The sequence below is a fragment of the Ostrinia furnacalis genome, unplaced genomic scaffold (genome assembly GCF_004193835.3).
Source record: "Ostrinia furnacalis isolate ACB-3 unplaced genomic scaffold, ASM419383v2 OfSCF4915, whole genome shotgun sequence".
Classification (NCBI taxonomy): Eukaryota; Metazoa; Arthropoda; class Insecta; order Lepidoptera; family Crambidae; genus Ostrinia; species Ostrinia furnacalis.
In genome coordinates this window covers 2,849,787-2,867,661 of record NW_021135154.1, presented here as the reverse complement: position 1 = coordinate 2,867,661, position 17,875 = coordinate 2,849,787, and the positions used below count along the sequence as shown (strand labels likewise).

At 37.2% G+C, this 17,875-nt stretch overlaps 1 protein-coding gene across 10 annotated transcripts in view; it reads left to right on the top strand.

The window, feature by feature from the left end:
* The first annotated feature begins 1,359 nt into the window (after positions 1-1,359).
* The window catches only part of how (protein held out wings), a 73,179-nt gene continuing 56,663 nt past the window's right edge, over positions 1,360-17,875 (top strand). For all 10 annotated transcript variants that reach the window (XM_028314895.1, XM_028314890.1, XM_028314892.1 and 7 more), the window contains exon 1: positions 1,360-1,709. In XM_028314895.1, the coding sequence (XP_028170696.1) occupies positions 1,583-1,709 (127 nt within the window). In that variant the 5' untranslated portion in view covers positions 1,360-1,582. The remainder of the gene's footprint in view (positions 1,710-17,875) is intronic.

The window sequence follows — 17,875 nt, the reverse complement described above, 5'->3', positions numbered from 1 at the left end:
TGACAGTTTCAGTATGGGAAATATGTCAAAACTGACGATTTGTTCTGAGATTACCCGGGCCTTCAAACGTCCGACCGGTACCGAGGTTGCGTACTGACTGTCTAACGAAAGGCTTTCCTCACGACGGTCGGCAGCCTTTTCAGGTAACAAACGTACAACAATGTAAAAATAACACGAAGATACAAACAAAACAATTAGCATGAAACACATGGCAAATGTGTTACTTTTGTTTGGTTGAATCCACCCCTATAAGAATAAGTAGTAGATTCAATTACCGTCTACAGAAAAAGACAAGACTGTAGACAAAAAAAAAACAACTTAACCTCTATTTACTGAAGATCTTTGCACAATGGACAATTCCACAAATAGCTCGTATACGTATTTACCTATTTGTTTCTGGAATGTAGAACGTGGAACCCCATCTCTGCTTAATTCGTCTAATTCGATAGATCCACCAAGAACATCGGATAGGGGTCAATTATCCATTTATCCTTTTAACGAAATTGATAAAACGTAACTAACTCGGGTGATTTTAATTGATCAAATGTGCAGCTTCAGTTAAAAACGTATTTTATTGGGGCCGCGAGTCTGCGTTTATCGACATAATTAAATAATAAATTAAAGGCGTTAAGATTATCAAAGTAATCTGTTAGAACTTGCTGCAAATTGTGCTTTATTCCCATAGCTTCGCCACAGTATGTTTCGCTGAAATTATAGGTTCTTAATTAAATTCTAAGGTAATAGGGTGTGTTATCTGCTTTACGTCTATATTGAATGGAAGAATGGTTACGCTGAATATTCTGCAAACAAAATAAACTATGCACAATAATAATTAAATGTTTTATTTTAGACATAAATATTTGTTAAAAGTTAGTGATAATCTTATCTTTTTTTTAATTAATACAATGTATTCCTGGAATATGAAACATTATTTAGAAAAAAATATTTTTGTATTTAGGTAGATCAGTGATTGAAAAGCGACAGACATGCATTTTTAATATTTTAATTTAAAAAATATTTTATCAAATTCGTAGGGACATTCTTGTATGCAAAGTTATTATCTTAATTTACCAAGTTTCCAAACCTTTTAACTGTTACCTTTATTAATATCTCCATCTAAATGACTATTTCATTCCTTACTGGTGACACTTTGTTTCTAAACCGATTAATCAGTGCCGCACTTAATGAATGGCTTCATAGTTACAGTTGAATTGGCTAGATGGCGGTATGTTCGCTTGCCGTCTTCCAGTAAAGAGCGAGACAGCTCCGCGGGACAAACGAGCGCGAGCGAGATAACTATACGTTATTATTACGCCTACACAGCGGACAGAAGTCGCACGCGCTCACAAAAAAGCCATTCGACAAGAGCGCGAGCGCAGCGCTATATTCGCCCACAACTTCAGTTCGGTCAACTTCGTCATTTAGTGGTGATCGAAACTTCGATGTGTGTGGAAGTGAATTTTAACTTTTCTAACAAAATCTCACAAAAATAACAGTAACCAGTAACTAAAGTACAATTTCTTATTCGAACGTGTTTGAGTATACATTTAACGTGTAATTAGTTGTTCAAATTGTATTCAAAATGTGTGATAATAACAATCCATCGACGCAAAGTATAGCGGACTACTTAGCTCAGTTGCTCAAAGACAGGAAGCAACTGGCTGCGTTCCCGAATGTTTTCATGCACATGGAACGACTTCTGGACGAAGGTAGGTCAAAATCGTGTCGAACTATTTATAATACATCGGCAGGCGAGTGTACTAGCAAACATCGCCGTTTCTTGTCACCACGGCGATCATAAATCGGATGCGTCGACAAATGCTACAACGCACTCGATATTAAGTTTATTTTTGTCTTCGCCCCGCCGAGTTATGGTCCAGTGGTGTTTGTAACGCGATCCTTCGAAAAGCGAAATAAAGCAGAACGTCTCTCCGATTACGATTTGCGGTCAGCGGTCGTTAGATTGTCGCCGACGAAAGAGATCGGTGAAATGGATGCAGTAAACGGGTTTGGTGTTCACATTTCGCCGACGCAGCTGTTGTAAATAAATCTTTCTCTCGATTGACCGAGTTAATTTTGAGGTTATAATTTAACGGAGTCGCTTGATGCGAAGGATCTCGAGTCCTGGTGGTAACCTGTTTAAGGGCCGTGGTCGTGCATTCCGTGCGAGTTGGTGGAATGTCGCCACTTCGCATAGGTAGGTACCGTATGTCCACGATTCTCGGACACACGAGATTTGTACGCAGCACGGCGCGGGCGCACGGCTCCTTGCCGTAGCCTCGTTTTATTGCGCTAACCAGTCCGTGTATAGGCACTATGTCGCGTAGCCCTTATCTTGGCTACCGAATGCCTAACTACTAGACTGGCATGACAAGCTCTTGCATGGTTGAATCAATTTAGAGAGATGAGGTAATTTTAAGTTGTAAATATCTCAATAGGTATTCTGCTTTACTGCATTGATAACGCTGCGTGTGTTAATATACCTACATAAAGGTACTTTAATGTTATAAAAACAAAAATACTTATATTACAAATGACCCATAATTTAATCACTTAACATCGTAAGCAATTGGTCAGAAAAGACATTGAGTGGTTTATGAGCAAAGGAAGTTTCCTATGGCAACTCCAGAACATGGTAGAAGTAAATGTAAAAGTTATTTATTTCAAATCATGTTTTTAATTTATTGATCTGATAAACTAAGAATACAAGTTTATATTCAATAAGTAACAACTAGTTCATGACAACTTAGTCTCCATATTAAGTAGATAGGTACCTAACCGTACCGGCTATGGGAATAGTTTATAAACCGGTCAATGTACAGTTTGCTGTAGACACAGAAGCTGCTGAAAATAAAAAAGTCTTTGTAAGTACAGTTATAAAGACATTGATCATGTCAATCTGATTCATTAAATTATTAACTTATTCATGATCCGGCACGAAGGACCACGGCAGTGCTCCGGGATGAAACAACAAAAAGTCTACTTTATCCTTATCCAAAAATAAACAGACTAACTGATCTATTTAACATGCAATCGCATAAACGTTATGATAACGAAATACACCAATGTAATGCACTGACTTTTGATAATTACATCCTTCTGATTCTACATTATTCGAAAACACTTGATGACCGTTTTGTATGATTAGCATTATTTAGGAGCATTACATTATAGCTCTTGTTCCTTAATTAACGTTTACACAGTAAATAACATTGCCTCTTGATATGCTATAATTCATACTTATAAGCAATAATATTTATTAGTATTAGAAACAGCAGCAAAAGTCAGCGTCAAAGACAGTAAGCGGCTTGAAAATTCATTAGAAAATCTAGTCACGTCGCTTTGCAAAGCAAGGTCTATTCTACCGATACTTCTAACATGTCTTGTCGCAGTTATAATACGGTTACCTTTTCACTTGGAAGAATGAGAATTCGGCTCTGTTTAACATTCAAAGTATCTTTTCTTTCAAATGTCTAAAGAAAAAATATAACAATTTCCTTTCAGTATTCACTCCTATTTAGTATTGTTTAGTCTAACTATATTATATTACGCATATCTCTCTTGATTTTAAAAACATTTTACGTTAACCAATGTTTACCGGCATATAAATGAACACTTGCTCCATGTGGCAGAACTGAGTGTCACACGAAGCCAATAGATTCGTCAAGGCAACCAAGACGACAACTACAGTAGCTCAAATTTACACGTATCACACAAAAATAACAAAACTTTCGTAAATGACACGTTCCAGAGGTGATATTTTATGAACTTATTGCAGCCAAATTGAGAATGTTACTAGGTATGCAAAATCACTTGAAACCTATGTTACAGTTAAGCTTTTACATTTACAAATACATTAGTTTTTATTTCATTCAAAAATACCCAGTAGTTATGATTTTATAGGCATTCAAAGTTCGCTTAAATATTGAGTCCCGCCGACGGTCACGTGACCCCGTGTGACGTACATTCACAGCGTCCGCTCACTAGAAAACGGATATAAACATACTTAAATATTTTTTTTTTGTAAATACAAACTTATTATACATATTAACACCCAGACCCATCACAGAAATTAAAATTGAACCAAACCCAAACTTGATGCGATTGTGTCGTTTTATTGCGAATTACCTTCCAGCTCCATCATTAGACCCCGATTACTATATAGAATTAAAATACTCATCAATACAAAACGAACGAGCCCAAACTCGATGCATTTAAGTCGTTTTATTATAGAGTTCCTATGGCCACCTTCCAGCTCCATCATCAGATCAGCTCCATGTCATCATAATATTGCATGGTCATCCAAATCACATGTGTTTGCGAAATTTCAGCTTAATCGGTTGCCTGGAAGTGGGTCTTAATTCAGTTTGCAAGATTCCACCCATACAAATATGAGCCAGTCGTTGTAATATGACGTCACGCGCATAAAATGGCGGGCCGGCCGCCGCCCGCACTTTTAAAATTCAATATCTTGGAAACTAATTGACGTATCGAAATAATTATTTCACGTGTATTTTTTATTTTTAACAGAGAATACAGAAAGCTAAAAAACAAAATTAGTGAACATTCTTCATTGCGTGGACGCAATGAAAACATGTGTTACTTGTAATATTGTTCTTGCATCATTCTCAGAAACTTGTTGATTTAACATTTGCCATAAAAAGCGAGGGCCCTCGACTCGAGAGCCGAGTCTTTTCTTTAATTTCATTTTGATATGACAGGGTTTGCTTCGAGTTTCACAAATCAGATTGAGCAACTTTTTAGTTTCTCTCGGTGATGGATCAAAATGTGTTTTCGTGTCTTCGCTTCTGACGATAATGAGAAACGTGGCGTAATAAAAATTGGTTTATGGATTATTTGACACGTCGCCAGTCCAGCGTGATATGTGGAGACTTGACGAAAATATCGACGGGGAGCTGACAGCCGACAGACGTGGCGTATCGAATTACGCCGAACTAAGAAATAACGATAGCTATTTTGGACGCTGGAATATGTACGCGCAAGAATAAAACTACAAATCCAGATTATCTGAAGAATCTCGATATTTATTTCTACCAAGTCCGTTATTTGGAAACCACAATCCAGAATCAAGTTAAAAATACATAAACCGTTGTTGGATGAAGCAGTCCGGGTTGAAACAATAAAGCTTAAAGTTCATCCCGCATAAAAGTTCAAGTCGTGTATCCCACAACAACGTTTGCTGACATTTAATAACACAGAATATTCGATCATCACAAGCAATTTCATCTGATCATGTTTGCATATTAAACTGATTATTTGGATGTTTGCATTCCAAGAAGAGCGCTGTACATCAATAGATAACAATGCCTTAACAAAAGTAAACATTCAAATTAATCAATCATAACATAGGTACAATATCGATAAAGCATGACATGGACATACCAATACAACAATATACAGAGACATCAATGAACTATCAATTTGTAATTTTATGATTAGAAGATATGGACAATAGAGGGGCAATAAAATACCAGATTTACTGATAACCTTATCACGGCATGTTACACATACTTGCTTTGCAGATGATAAGAGATAAAGTGTAAGTTTAATAGCCTTAGATAAGTTAATCAGTAAAATTGAGCGAGCACACCTTTCCAGTATCAAAATTACTCCATAATTTAATCTATTTTTTAATGAAGAAATGTATAACGACATCTTCATCATCTCGGACAGAATAAGTATTTCCAAACCCTTTCAATGTGATGTTATTACTGCATAAATCATAATTCTTCGGCCTCATTGACCGCGTTAAAACGAAATCAAATTACAATATAAATAATAATATTGAAATTATTGCGATTTGACGCGTAGGCGCCACCTACCTTTGATGTTGACGGTTCCGCAACCCTGCAGCAAAAGTGAGTCTTAGTTGGGTCATTATAAGGTTGCTTAGTTGGTGATTAGGTGTTTGCGCCCACGTCGATGACCAAATGAGGGTAGTCGTGGGTAGCGTGGAGGTGTAGGAGCCAAGGCTGTTCCAGCCGCTCTCCAACACGTTGTAGCATGCTGTGGGTTGCTTAATTAATATGATTCAAACAGCCATCGATATTAAGATGTTATGGTCGTCGGATAATGAGACCCAAACGCGACCGGATTGCCCTATACGGACTTGACTTCGTACTGAATCATAAGCAGGCCCACATTGTGAAGGCGACGCTTTTTATAAAACGCACATTTGCTTTCTCCCTTTGTCTCAAGTCTTGCTTCAGAAGACTGTGAACTCAGCTAATATTGACACGCGATTCTTTATCACAACGACCTCGATAAAGATACGCTGCATCTTTAGAAAACTGGATCATGCGATACGTCTATTCTTCACCTGTTCCCACGACACTGCTTCTAAATAAGTATCTGAACTTCATCTTAAACTACGTGATCGTTCTGCTAATGAGATATACTTTTCTAAGGTCGTGAAAACACGTAGGCGCCGTAGCGAGTAAGTGCCATTAGTAAATCCTAAGACAATACCCCTAATCATTACGTTCACATGAACGTCACATGTTTTTTATACAACTATTCTGTCTCTTGATTACATGTTTTGAGGTTTTTTCATTGTATGCGATTCGGGCATTAGAACAATGCCAGAGTTGATCGACAAAGTTTTCTACCTTTTTCTGGACGTCGTTTCGTTGCTCGCTCTCAATCTATTTGCTTGGAATGTTAATGAAACTGGGGTGACCAACAAACGAACTCTGTGTACTTGATCGTACAAAGAATGCGTTCGGGAAGGGCGCGTAGGCGGCGCAAGAGCACTGTAATTTGAAATGAAAATCGATCGCTTCAGAATGCTGAGTTGAACCTGTCCTGTGGGTGGAACGCCGAGGCCTACGCATAGCGCCAAACAATCCTAATATCGCTTTTACATTTCGGCTGCGGTTCCGTAACTTCGTAACCATTACACTCCTACGCGGGTCATCGAATGATTTATTGCATTCGAAGTTTTTCTATGCTTAGGCTTATTGTTTGAAAAGTTTTCTGGCGCCTAATAAAAATAAGTTGAGTAAAATTCCTTGCCCACACACATTCAGAAACGACTGTATATCGATTCAATCAATTTTAAGTTTAAGTAAATCAAAACTAGTTATGCTAAATTATTTTTATAAACGAGATATTTACGATAGTACAGTCATACCTTTTATGTGACAACTGGCGAGTTTATCTAGTATCTTAGGTACCTACATTACAATTTAAATACTTATACATACTGTGTATAAGTTCATTGTATATGCAATGTTGCGAGCTGAATTTAACATACGTGAATATTCAGTGAGTGCAATTGAGCTAAGAACAAGACTGATTGTTGAACGCTTGCCTAAACAAAGGTCGGAATAGCGTGGGAGCAGCCTACGGTTGACGAAGGTGATTTGCTGGGTGGACCTGCTTACTTTAATTGTGGCCCTCGCGACGCCTACGGCTGACAGTGTAGCAGGCTTTGTCCAGGTCAACTTGCAACCCTGAAGTCAGTCAGAGCTGTGCAATTTCAAGACATGCCCGTATAGAGATTTTAGTTGCAGCTTGTGTTGTGTTTAAATTTTTTTCCATTTTAATGGGGCCATCTGCTCTTTGAACCGCCCCGACCATAAGTCTTTAGGCACGAATATTTAGTGGATGATTGAATATCTATATGAAAATTGTCAGGGAGGTAGTTTAGAGCCAGGAGAAGGACATAGGATACTTTTTGTCCCGTTCGAAATTTAAAAAAAAAAAGTCTGCTTATTTATTGCCATTAAGGGGGAACAAAGTTCGCCGGGTTAGCTAGTTGTATATGAAGCAAGAAAGATGGAAGGAAATAATTTGTCTTGGGTATAGACACGAATATGACTAGAAGGGATGATGAGCAAAATTAATGAGTGGGAGGAAGTTAAAAGGAAAACTGAAGAGATGGACTATCTCAAAGATTTTTTGTTATACCGCCAAACTAATTTTTCTGCATAACCCAAAGGTAAACTGGATGAGAATGCCTTATGGCATTAAGTTCGCCTAATGTTAATATTTTTGCCATAAATTATAAATAAATAACATAAATAACATAAACGTTGCTAATTTATTCATTGTTTTTCTTGTCACGTATGCAATGAGATCTATTTCAACATTAACGTCTGATTAATTATCTATGTGTTCCTTGCATAAAATATGTAATAGGTACCTGATTAATATTGAAATCGCAGTATAAGCAACGTAATCACAATCGTCATAATGTAGCAAATATCAATGGTTCGCGATAACAAATCTTTTCTTTATATGTTACGTTTTACTATCTAATTTAGACATGTAACGAAGCAATCACGACACCGGAGAGATAACATCGAATGTTACATTGTCAAGAGGCCCTACACGCATGCCTTTTTAGGCAAAAAAATAATTGTTTGCCGTCAGCTGTTCAGGCAATCTTGCAATGCTGGAACTGATAAGCTAAGAACTTCCCTAGCTTTACACAATGCGGCGGATGTCTTCTCGTTATCTGTTCCAAAAATGGAATGCTGTGGGTGCGTTATATGAAGAGCCTGTTAGTTACCGCCCGAGGCTTCAAAAGTTAAGGACGCTCAAAGGGAAACGTCTGTTCAGACATAACGGTTCTCACATTCGATGCCATTAAAATTAACGGAATTTCTTTATTATTTTGTAGGGTCGAAAGAGACTAATGATCTCGTTTGCATTTTGACATTAGTTTGGTACTTTTTATTTAATTGACCTTTTCTGCGTTTTCCGTTATCGATGGCATTATCATTAGCAACATGAGCGATATATTTGTGCTAGTTTTTAGGCATCACAATGCGCGTTGGCGGCTAAAGTAAACATAACGAACCTATGCAATGATGGAAAACTGTTGACCCACATTGCACAATGGGTGAATAAATCTTCATGTTTAGACAAAAAAGGTTTTTGTTGAATTATTTTATGCTTTGTCGGATGATTTTATCTATATGGTACTATGACCAAGCTTTTGACTGATTTATGATAGTTTACTGTACAGAGTCGACTCTGCGTTTTATCTTTAGATTGATTTGTCAAAATAGCTTTTATCGTATTTTGTTAAAATAAACCCACTTGAAGTTTTAACAGGTTTCACCATTTCTGAGCATGATTAAACTGCTTCAGCGAGTTGTATTTCTTATTATTTATTTAGCCGTTATCTGCACGCCAATTAAGTGTCTGATGTAGATGATCGGATAAGCCGGTTGTTTAAATTGTAATGTCATGAAAGGTGATTCCGTACTATCTGCGGCTACATTCAGCGCTGGGCTTTCATATGATCAAAAACATGAATATGACGTTTTTTATTGTTCACCTTATTAATAATGGGCTACGCTACGATAACGCGTTGGACCGGCCTTCACGCTTCGCACTAATCGTGCTGTGTGTGTATGTGTACCAACGAGTACGTCGCGGGCGCAGCCAGGCTTGTTATTTAATTTAATGTTTACATTTGCGACAATTTCCAATAAACATTATTAACTCTACGTATCACAATTTAAACACAAACACACTACATGGTCAACAATAATGTTTATTCTCTCCTCGTTCTCACGTAGGTACTGACTGCTGACTTTTACCCGGCGTAAATGGGCAGCGAAATTATTCATGAAATCGGTGCGAATTTCTAAATTTGTCCATGCCCGCACCCACGTGTTATCGTCATATACACATTTGCTTCTGCAAAGTGAAAATCAAAACAGTCCGTGTGATTCTGCGTTATTTCGTAATTTGTCCAAACTAGGCCGGTCTAGTTCGTCAACTTTCTACGAGAGGAGGTACGTAGGTGGCGCCGCTCGGCGACATCTAGAGTAGAGATGAAACGGATAGTTGTTTGGCCGGATACCGGATACCGGATATCCGGCCAGCTGCTAGGCCGGATAGCCGGATATCCGGCGGCCGGATAGTTGGCCCATTGTCTCGTTGTATGTTGTGACGAGTTTAGCGCCGCACAGGTGCTTCGAACGCGAACAGTGGGTCTATTAGTAGACTAGACTAGTCACACTTCGAAAATCGAATCCGTTCGAATAGAAGTCAGATTTTGCCACTTGTCTAGGGGGCAGATCAATTCGGGGGATTTCGGTTGCCATCGTGAGTGTGTGATTGAATAGCGAAAATTAAATTACATAGTTTACTTGCTGCGTAATCTGACTTCACTGCATCATGTCATCAGACCATCAGTGAAAAAAAGATCGCCTATTTTATTTAGCAATATTTCGACATTAACAGATATTTACTATTTATGTATTCGTCATTAGAGTGAATAGCCCAGAAAAAGAAATTTGTTTTTTGAAAGGCCTTAATATCTCTTTTTTGTAACGTTTTGGACTTTAAATAAAAGCCGTCATTATTATAGGCCATTTTATTGATATTTACCTCAAAGATTAATGTATTTCATTTTATGAATAGGAAATTGTCGTAGTTTTTTAATATCCGGTATCCGGCCGGATAGTGAGTTACTATCCGGTATCCGGCCGGATAGTGAAGTATGGCCGGATATCCGGCCTACCGGATAGTTACCGGATATCCGTTTCATCTCTAATCTAGAGATAGGTAGAATGACGTCGCACGCAGTGACAGTTTTACTTACTGCATCGAGTCGGTCTCCACCAGATAGATTTATATTTCCAAGCAAGAAAGATAAATGAAAGTGTAAGAAAAATCTTACATGATTTTGAGTTTTGGAGGAGTTCGGAGAGCTGCCGCTGTCAACATTTCCTTCATTCATTTCCAAGCCTTTTAGGTGGCTGAGTTTTAGTCTAAATTCTGCCTATTTCTTTGAAGCAGAATTTCAACATTCTCTGTTATTCTCATTATTCCAAGTTAAAAAGATGACGTTAATCAATGTGCATACATGCATTCAGTTCTAAAAAGTTATGTTGATAACATAAACGATGCTGTTTTTAAACATAACCCCATAGATTCGCTTTCTTTAATCGATAGACGAGGCGTTACTAACTAGCAACACAAACACAGAATGTTGAAAGCACTTCTGTTGCGCCACACGTGTGGGATGCGCGGGCGCCAGTATGCTGGCGTCAGCTCTAGTGTGTACCGACTTGAGGGTCCCATTCATTTCGCGTTAAGCAATTTGGTGAACGCATAACGTTTACAGATTCATTCATGTGATTGGCCCATCGTTTATATTTGCATTTGATCCTCTTACGGTAACATTCATCAATAGATCATTTATTACTTGCCTACTTGATTGTACTATAAAACAAATGACTGCGGTAGTAAACTCAAGTTTCCTTGGATTCGGTATAAAATCTTGAGATTAGTAGCGTTTTAGCAGTTTAAGTTTTTTAAATTACTTCATTCAGACATCTTAATGAGGTACGAAAATATAGACAACAAAAAGTAGTTCGACCGGAAACCTAAGAATTGAGCTAAATCAATCAAAATAAATGTCTTGTTCTAGATTGTAGCTACTAAAAAGGTCGCATTATGTGACTCACTGCAGTGAAGTTAGCTGCCCGCACTTTCAGATGATTGTTATCATCTCACTCTTACTTGTCTGTTGTAGATATCTCTGTCACTGTCTGCCTCGGCTAGCACATCATTATTTCCTCGGTCGCCTACGACGTCATCTGTTAATTTAATTACTGCTACTTTAAACGGCTTGTAAACCTTGTTGCCTTCTATAAATGTGCCATCGATGGTGGAACTACTGTTACGCGACTATCCACTCTACCTTATGTTTAGTCAATCGTATTTTTAGACAAAAAACTGGTCCCCCACAAAGGATCATTTTAAAATGGTTAAAATATTATTTGGTTTGACAAATTGTACCTGTTAGGATTTACTTAGGAACGCTTAAAAAAAACATCTGACAATATGATTATTAGTGCAAGTATAAAACAAGATTCTCTCATTAACATATTTGTGACTAATCATAATCATGTACATATAGCAAGATAGGTATTTGATTGCAAATAGGTATAGGTACTAATAGATAATTCCTTCATCGACATTGGAATAGGATGATTCTAACACCGAATACTTATGCTGTTTGTGCTTAGAACCTGTCTCAATGACGAGGAGGTCACCACTTAGGTATTCTGAGGTCATTCGTATATAACTTGTGATTTCTTGCGTAATAAATTCGACGACATATTTCTAATGATGATAACAAATCACTCTGGTATACAAGAGCATCAGATTAAATTACGATAATTGTTCTGCCTAAGTATTCGAAATTCCTCCATCACAGCCTAGTATTCAAGGAGAATGTTGCAAAATATGCAAAATAACAGTTTCAATGGATATTTTAAATACAGAGAATTGCAGCGAGTCTTGATTCCTGGATCTGGGCCAATTCATCTAATTGGGTCATTTATATTACGAATTTCTTAGATTCTTAACGACACACATTCCCAATTAAACTCTAGAAAATAGATTGCAATAATGCTATTCCTATTAAAAGTCTCAGTAATATATTTTATAGCATAAACTTCTACTTTCAGTGCTGAGTTGTATACTGTGTTTTATTTAGAACTAGAAACTGGAACATACAAAATTAAAGCTAATGATTCTTTTAAATAAAACGCCGTTTTTCTCATATCGTATATATCATCATTATGTTTGTATAATAATCTCAATAACTGTATAAACATTGCAGTAGCTTTCTTTAGAACATTAAGTATTACTGTTATCAGAGTTAACTGTTACTGATATTGTATTCGCCTAACCCGCATGTTTTGTCATCGACCATTCCTGCATGGTGTTTAATTTTAACTGTTTGTAACGCTTTATTCAATCCTAAATGACTGATAATTTCTCCCCTATTTTTAACCACTTTGTTCCTCGTGGCTCAAAAACAGTAAAAACATACTGATATTAAAATATACATTTATATCAACTTTACGACATCTAACAAAAACACATGCAACTGAAAGGTGTCGCTTCTGAGTCATAAAACTCTTTTAAAACAGTATTCAAATAAAAATATTCGTAAAGCGAAAATATCAAACGCACGCCGGAACCCCTGTAACGAGTTACATAGGCGTCTTCATGAATCTACTGAAAGATCGTTTATTCCTCTGTTCGTTAATCTACCTTGCTGTCCACGTTTTAGGGTTGTGTTTTGTGTGATGGCCTACTGCAAATAAGACTTGCTACGAATTAATTGGGTATTTTTAATGACACGGTGGTAGTTATTTATATATCATCTGAAGTCGTGCCTCGTGGATAAGACATTTGGGAAGATATCGAGGCAGTCAAGTTGAAAAAATGTTTTGCAGTAAATTAATAATTTTATTGTTTGTTACAGGTAAGATCTCAATCTCCAAGAACATTATTCGTCACAGCTAAATAAACAGTAAGTGTATACGAATCGTGCTTAATGCGAAATACAGCGTGTATTTTATTATTCCTGTTATGAATAGTAATCAAGAAGTTTTCAATTAACGTCATAATTTCTGATGACTGTTATAAAACGTGAGCTTAATTGGAATTATGCGATGACTAACTTTTGTTGAACATTATTGAAATACTCATTACAACATTATTATACAAATGTCCTCAAACTAGTAAATGTATTCTCCTGTCAAATTATGCAGTTACCTTTTGGCCTGATTTTTTTGCAACCAAGCAAAAGGTTCTATTATGATTAGTTTTTGTACCAAACAGGCAGAAATATCTATTAAAGGTTTCCGTAGAAAATTAATGTCACATCCAGTGATTTGTTGTTCTTTGGCGATCGCGCGACAGAAATAAAGTCAGGCACGAGTGTACGCTCATTAAACCTTACAACAATGCAAGGCGGGGTACCTTGCTATAAAAATTACAAGACGCTCAGGATGGGAGCGCCTAATGGGCCATACTCGCCCGATGGACCGAGATAATTTGGATCTTAACGTAACATATTACACCCTAAACAAAAAGTTGACATTTATTTTATTGTTATTTTAAAGCAACTAATGATCTGTAGTAACTTTTTTGAGATGTACCTACTCGCTTTCTTGTCAAACCATTATGCTCACCTTCATTAAAGCAAATCTGTATTGTTTACAGATTTGTTACGTGTACTTTTAACTTTACACGAATGAGTAATTACGATAATAATGACTTAAGTCTGGGGAGCCCCAAAAATGGAAAGTGACTTTGTATTTAGAAAAACGACCTCGTCTATTAATAATTACTCGTAGATAAACGCTCGTTGATTCGAAGAAAATGACGAATAGCGAACGGATGACGTGCGGCATGAATGAAGCGTAGCGGTGGTGGCCAAGTTTTGGGCTGGCGAGCCAATGACGCGAGGATCCGCAGCGTTTCCGCCGCGCCCGTCCCGTCACTCGCGCGTAAACAATCGCCCAGATTCGTTTGTTCGTTGTTGTTCAGCGCTCCCCCCAACTAGAGGAAGCTAGCTGCAATTAAATGCAACGTAACACTGCCGATGGATATTGGCAGGTTGAATATGGCACGCGTGAGCTCACTGGAGAGACGTGATGGCGATGAAGGAATCGCTGGATATCTGCCATTTTTGGACATGTGCATTCCAAAGTCTATGAGTTTTGATTTAGTTTGCAAAACCCCAGTCACGATATTTTCTAGAATTGAACAAGGTGGCCTGAAATCTGTCTGATAGGGCGGGCTATTTACCGGCCATTTGCAAATGTGGTATAATTATTTCGACCTTAAGTTTTCTCTTGCACAGATCGCGTTTCAAGTTGCGCAACCAGAATGCGTCGGCGCTGATTTCGTCACCGCGGAAAGCGCGCTGGCCCATTAAATTGTTTTATTATGAACCCGACGCCATCTTGTGTATTTTTGGCTGGGGTTTAGGTGTTTATCTTCTGGGACTCTGTCCAAGGAGTAATTAGTTGGTGTAACTTTATTTTTGATGCCCGTCGAGATGTTTCGCTCGAAAATCCACGAAAACTACACATTGTACGCTATTTGTACCAATTCTCTTCGATGTTTTGTCATTGTTCGAATTTCATCCGGAGATTTATGCGTCGTAACTTATTTGAATGTCAGAAGTTCACTGTGTGTTAAAAATAATAATCAAATGTTGGTAAATTTAAATTGTAACGTAAACGCAGGCATCTGAAATTCGTTCAGACGTTTTCTTCCTGCGAGAGAGTTGAACGACCTTAGGTTGTTTGTCATCCAACGTCTTGCCTACACACGTTTCCATGCGTTCCCCGCATCACCTGTTTCATTTTTCACTATCGTCTTGAAGTCGCACTCTTTTGCTATTTTTAATGCCAGCTAACATTATGAATGAGTCGCCACAAATGTCACCAGACTCGGCATGCCGTCGCTTTAAATAAAACATCTTGTTAGACCACGAGGCGGATTGGTATCAATAGTGTATTCTTTATGGCACCAAAAGATTTACAATCGGCTGATTAAATGTCTGCACATAAATGAATATAAACTAAAGTAACCCGAATTATAAACCAACTCAAGGATAACACATTAATATTTAGTAATATTTAATGAGCATTAAACTGTTGCCACTCTTTTAAAACAATTCTTCATTATTTACGAACACAATGAGATGGTATTTAAATATTGCATGATATTAACATTTTTAAAAGCACAAAATCTTATAGATTCGCAATTACAAGGATTTCAAGCGGGCAAAACTTATGAATATTTGTGTTAGTTACAAAATTATGCTAGGTCGTAAATATGACTTGAAACGTTTAGCCGAGTGAGAAATTACGTTCGAGTATAATAAATTGCAAGAAAATCCTATCATATTGCATGAGTGTGACCGACTTGGGAGCTGCATAATTTATTTTCCCCACGCGCTTTCATTAATCACTGGCAACTTTGTCTCCATACATTGTCATGAGTCAAGTCAAGATGTCCACACCGCACCACGTGATGTAATCAGCGTTTTGGACTGGGGCTCAGGGGTCATAAAACGTGGCTGCGTCCAATCTCCGTAATAGGCAATGCACGAACTGTCGTTGCATTAACAAACCCACTTACCTGTTTACAACTTTCCAGTTTCGCACCGCTAAGGTACCTACTTAGTTACAGCGCGGCTATTAATCAAATGTAATATCTCACATATCTTTGTAAAGTATCATGACAATTTATATTACACAGCCCGCCCGTGGCTTTGCCCTATTTAACGAACGGTTTAGGTTACAAGGATTATTTCGTCACGATCATTCGTTGACGTTGACACGTATTGGTGTCTCGGACTTTTATTTACTGTTATTATTGCACTTTGAAATTATTATGCTGGCATAAATTTAGAGAATTATTCCCATTCAAACTCATAGATCCCATCGCAACCCGTGGCAAGCGCAGCGTGGGAGATCCGAGAAGAACGTCGACCCCGCTTCCAACTATAAATATACCACACTCTCCTTTTCAACCATCCGAATCAAATTGATAGCGACGTTTGTAAAAATGCACGAAAATGTTATTAAAATTAAGCAGACCAACCGTTGAAAAACAGACGAGTCATAAACGCAGTCGAAAGATTAAGTTTTATATGCAGTTGATTTGATTCATTTGAACAAAGTCTGAGTTACAAAACCATCGTTTAGTTAGTATGAACGCTGAAGACGACTGCATACGATAATTCATTCATTTGAATAAGACAGAAATATATTCGACGAGCCAACTGATACAATTTGTTTCGACAAAAGGTCAATGCCATTTCTAGATGGATGATAACAATTGAATCAGTTCCACTTGCATCAAATTAGTGTTCATTAAGAGCGAATGATATGACACCACTGACCGTCTTTGTAGTAATAATAAAACTACATAAGTAAAGGCTTGTAGATCTAGTACAAGAGCCATTAGGACGTCCTGCGGTGTCCGTATGACATCAGTGCTTTGATTTCTTAGATATTATCATAAACGTGCAGCATGCAACGTGTTCTTTCAAGAAATTCAAAACCATCTTTTTAGCTTCCTCATTAAGGCTAGGATTTACCGCCTCGATGCCGTGCATTCGTTTACCTCAGCCCCCGCACACCTCGCACTGACACTCGCGCTGACATTCGCGCGACGCGATGACGCCACAGTGTAAAAACAAGCCGTAAGTTGGATTAAACCGTAATATTCAAATAGTGAATAAACAAATAATAAAATTAAATATCCTTCGACATAATATTTTAACACTGCGCCTCTAGTCTCAAACTAAGCAAAGCTTGTACTATGGGATATGAACATACTTAAATAACATAACATAAATAAATACATAAGGTTAGAAAACACCCAGCCCGAAACAAACATTTTTATAATGTTCATGCACACAAATGTTTGTCAATCAATAATGTCAAATGAAAGATGATATTAAGTCAAACAAATACTTTTACTTTTTACCGACAAAAATAGTAAATGATCACAAAAATGTAAACTCCATTTTAATATGAAATATGTACTAATGTTCTTTTACATTTGGCTATTATATTTAAGCAAATGACTCTAAGTTAATCATTGTAAATCCAGAAATAGTAAAAAATCCTCAAAACAACTTGCCTAGAGGTCCTCTTCTGCCCTTTTAGAATTTGTAACTCAGATTCAAGCAGTAAAATAATTATTTATGGTATCAATTAAATAACTGTATCGCCATCTAGTTTTATAATTCAGCATGTTTAAATATTTGTGAAACATCAGAATTGATGACTCGCCTTATATTCTTTCATCATAAAAAATAAACAAATTTATTTCTATATAAAAACAGCCTAAAATATTATTATATCTGCGGCTTGACTCATAATTTCCCATAAATAAATTAATTTTAACTCATTCGTTTTATTTTGGAAAATGTACTATGTATCATGATTGAAAATTCTTCGCTTTCTCCAGTAATACTGATATTATTATACTGTGACTCGCCACCCGCCAGACAGAGGCGATTTTGTCAAAAATATTGACAAATCGCGAACTGTCACAGGAT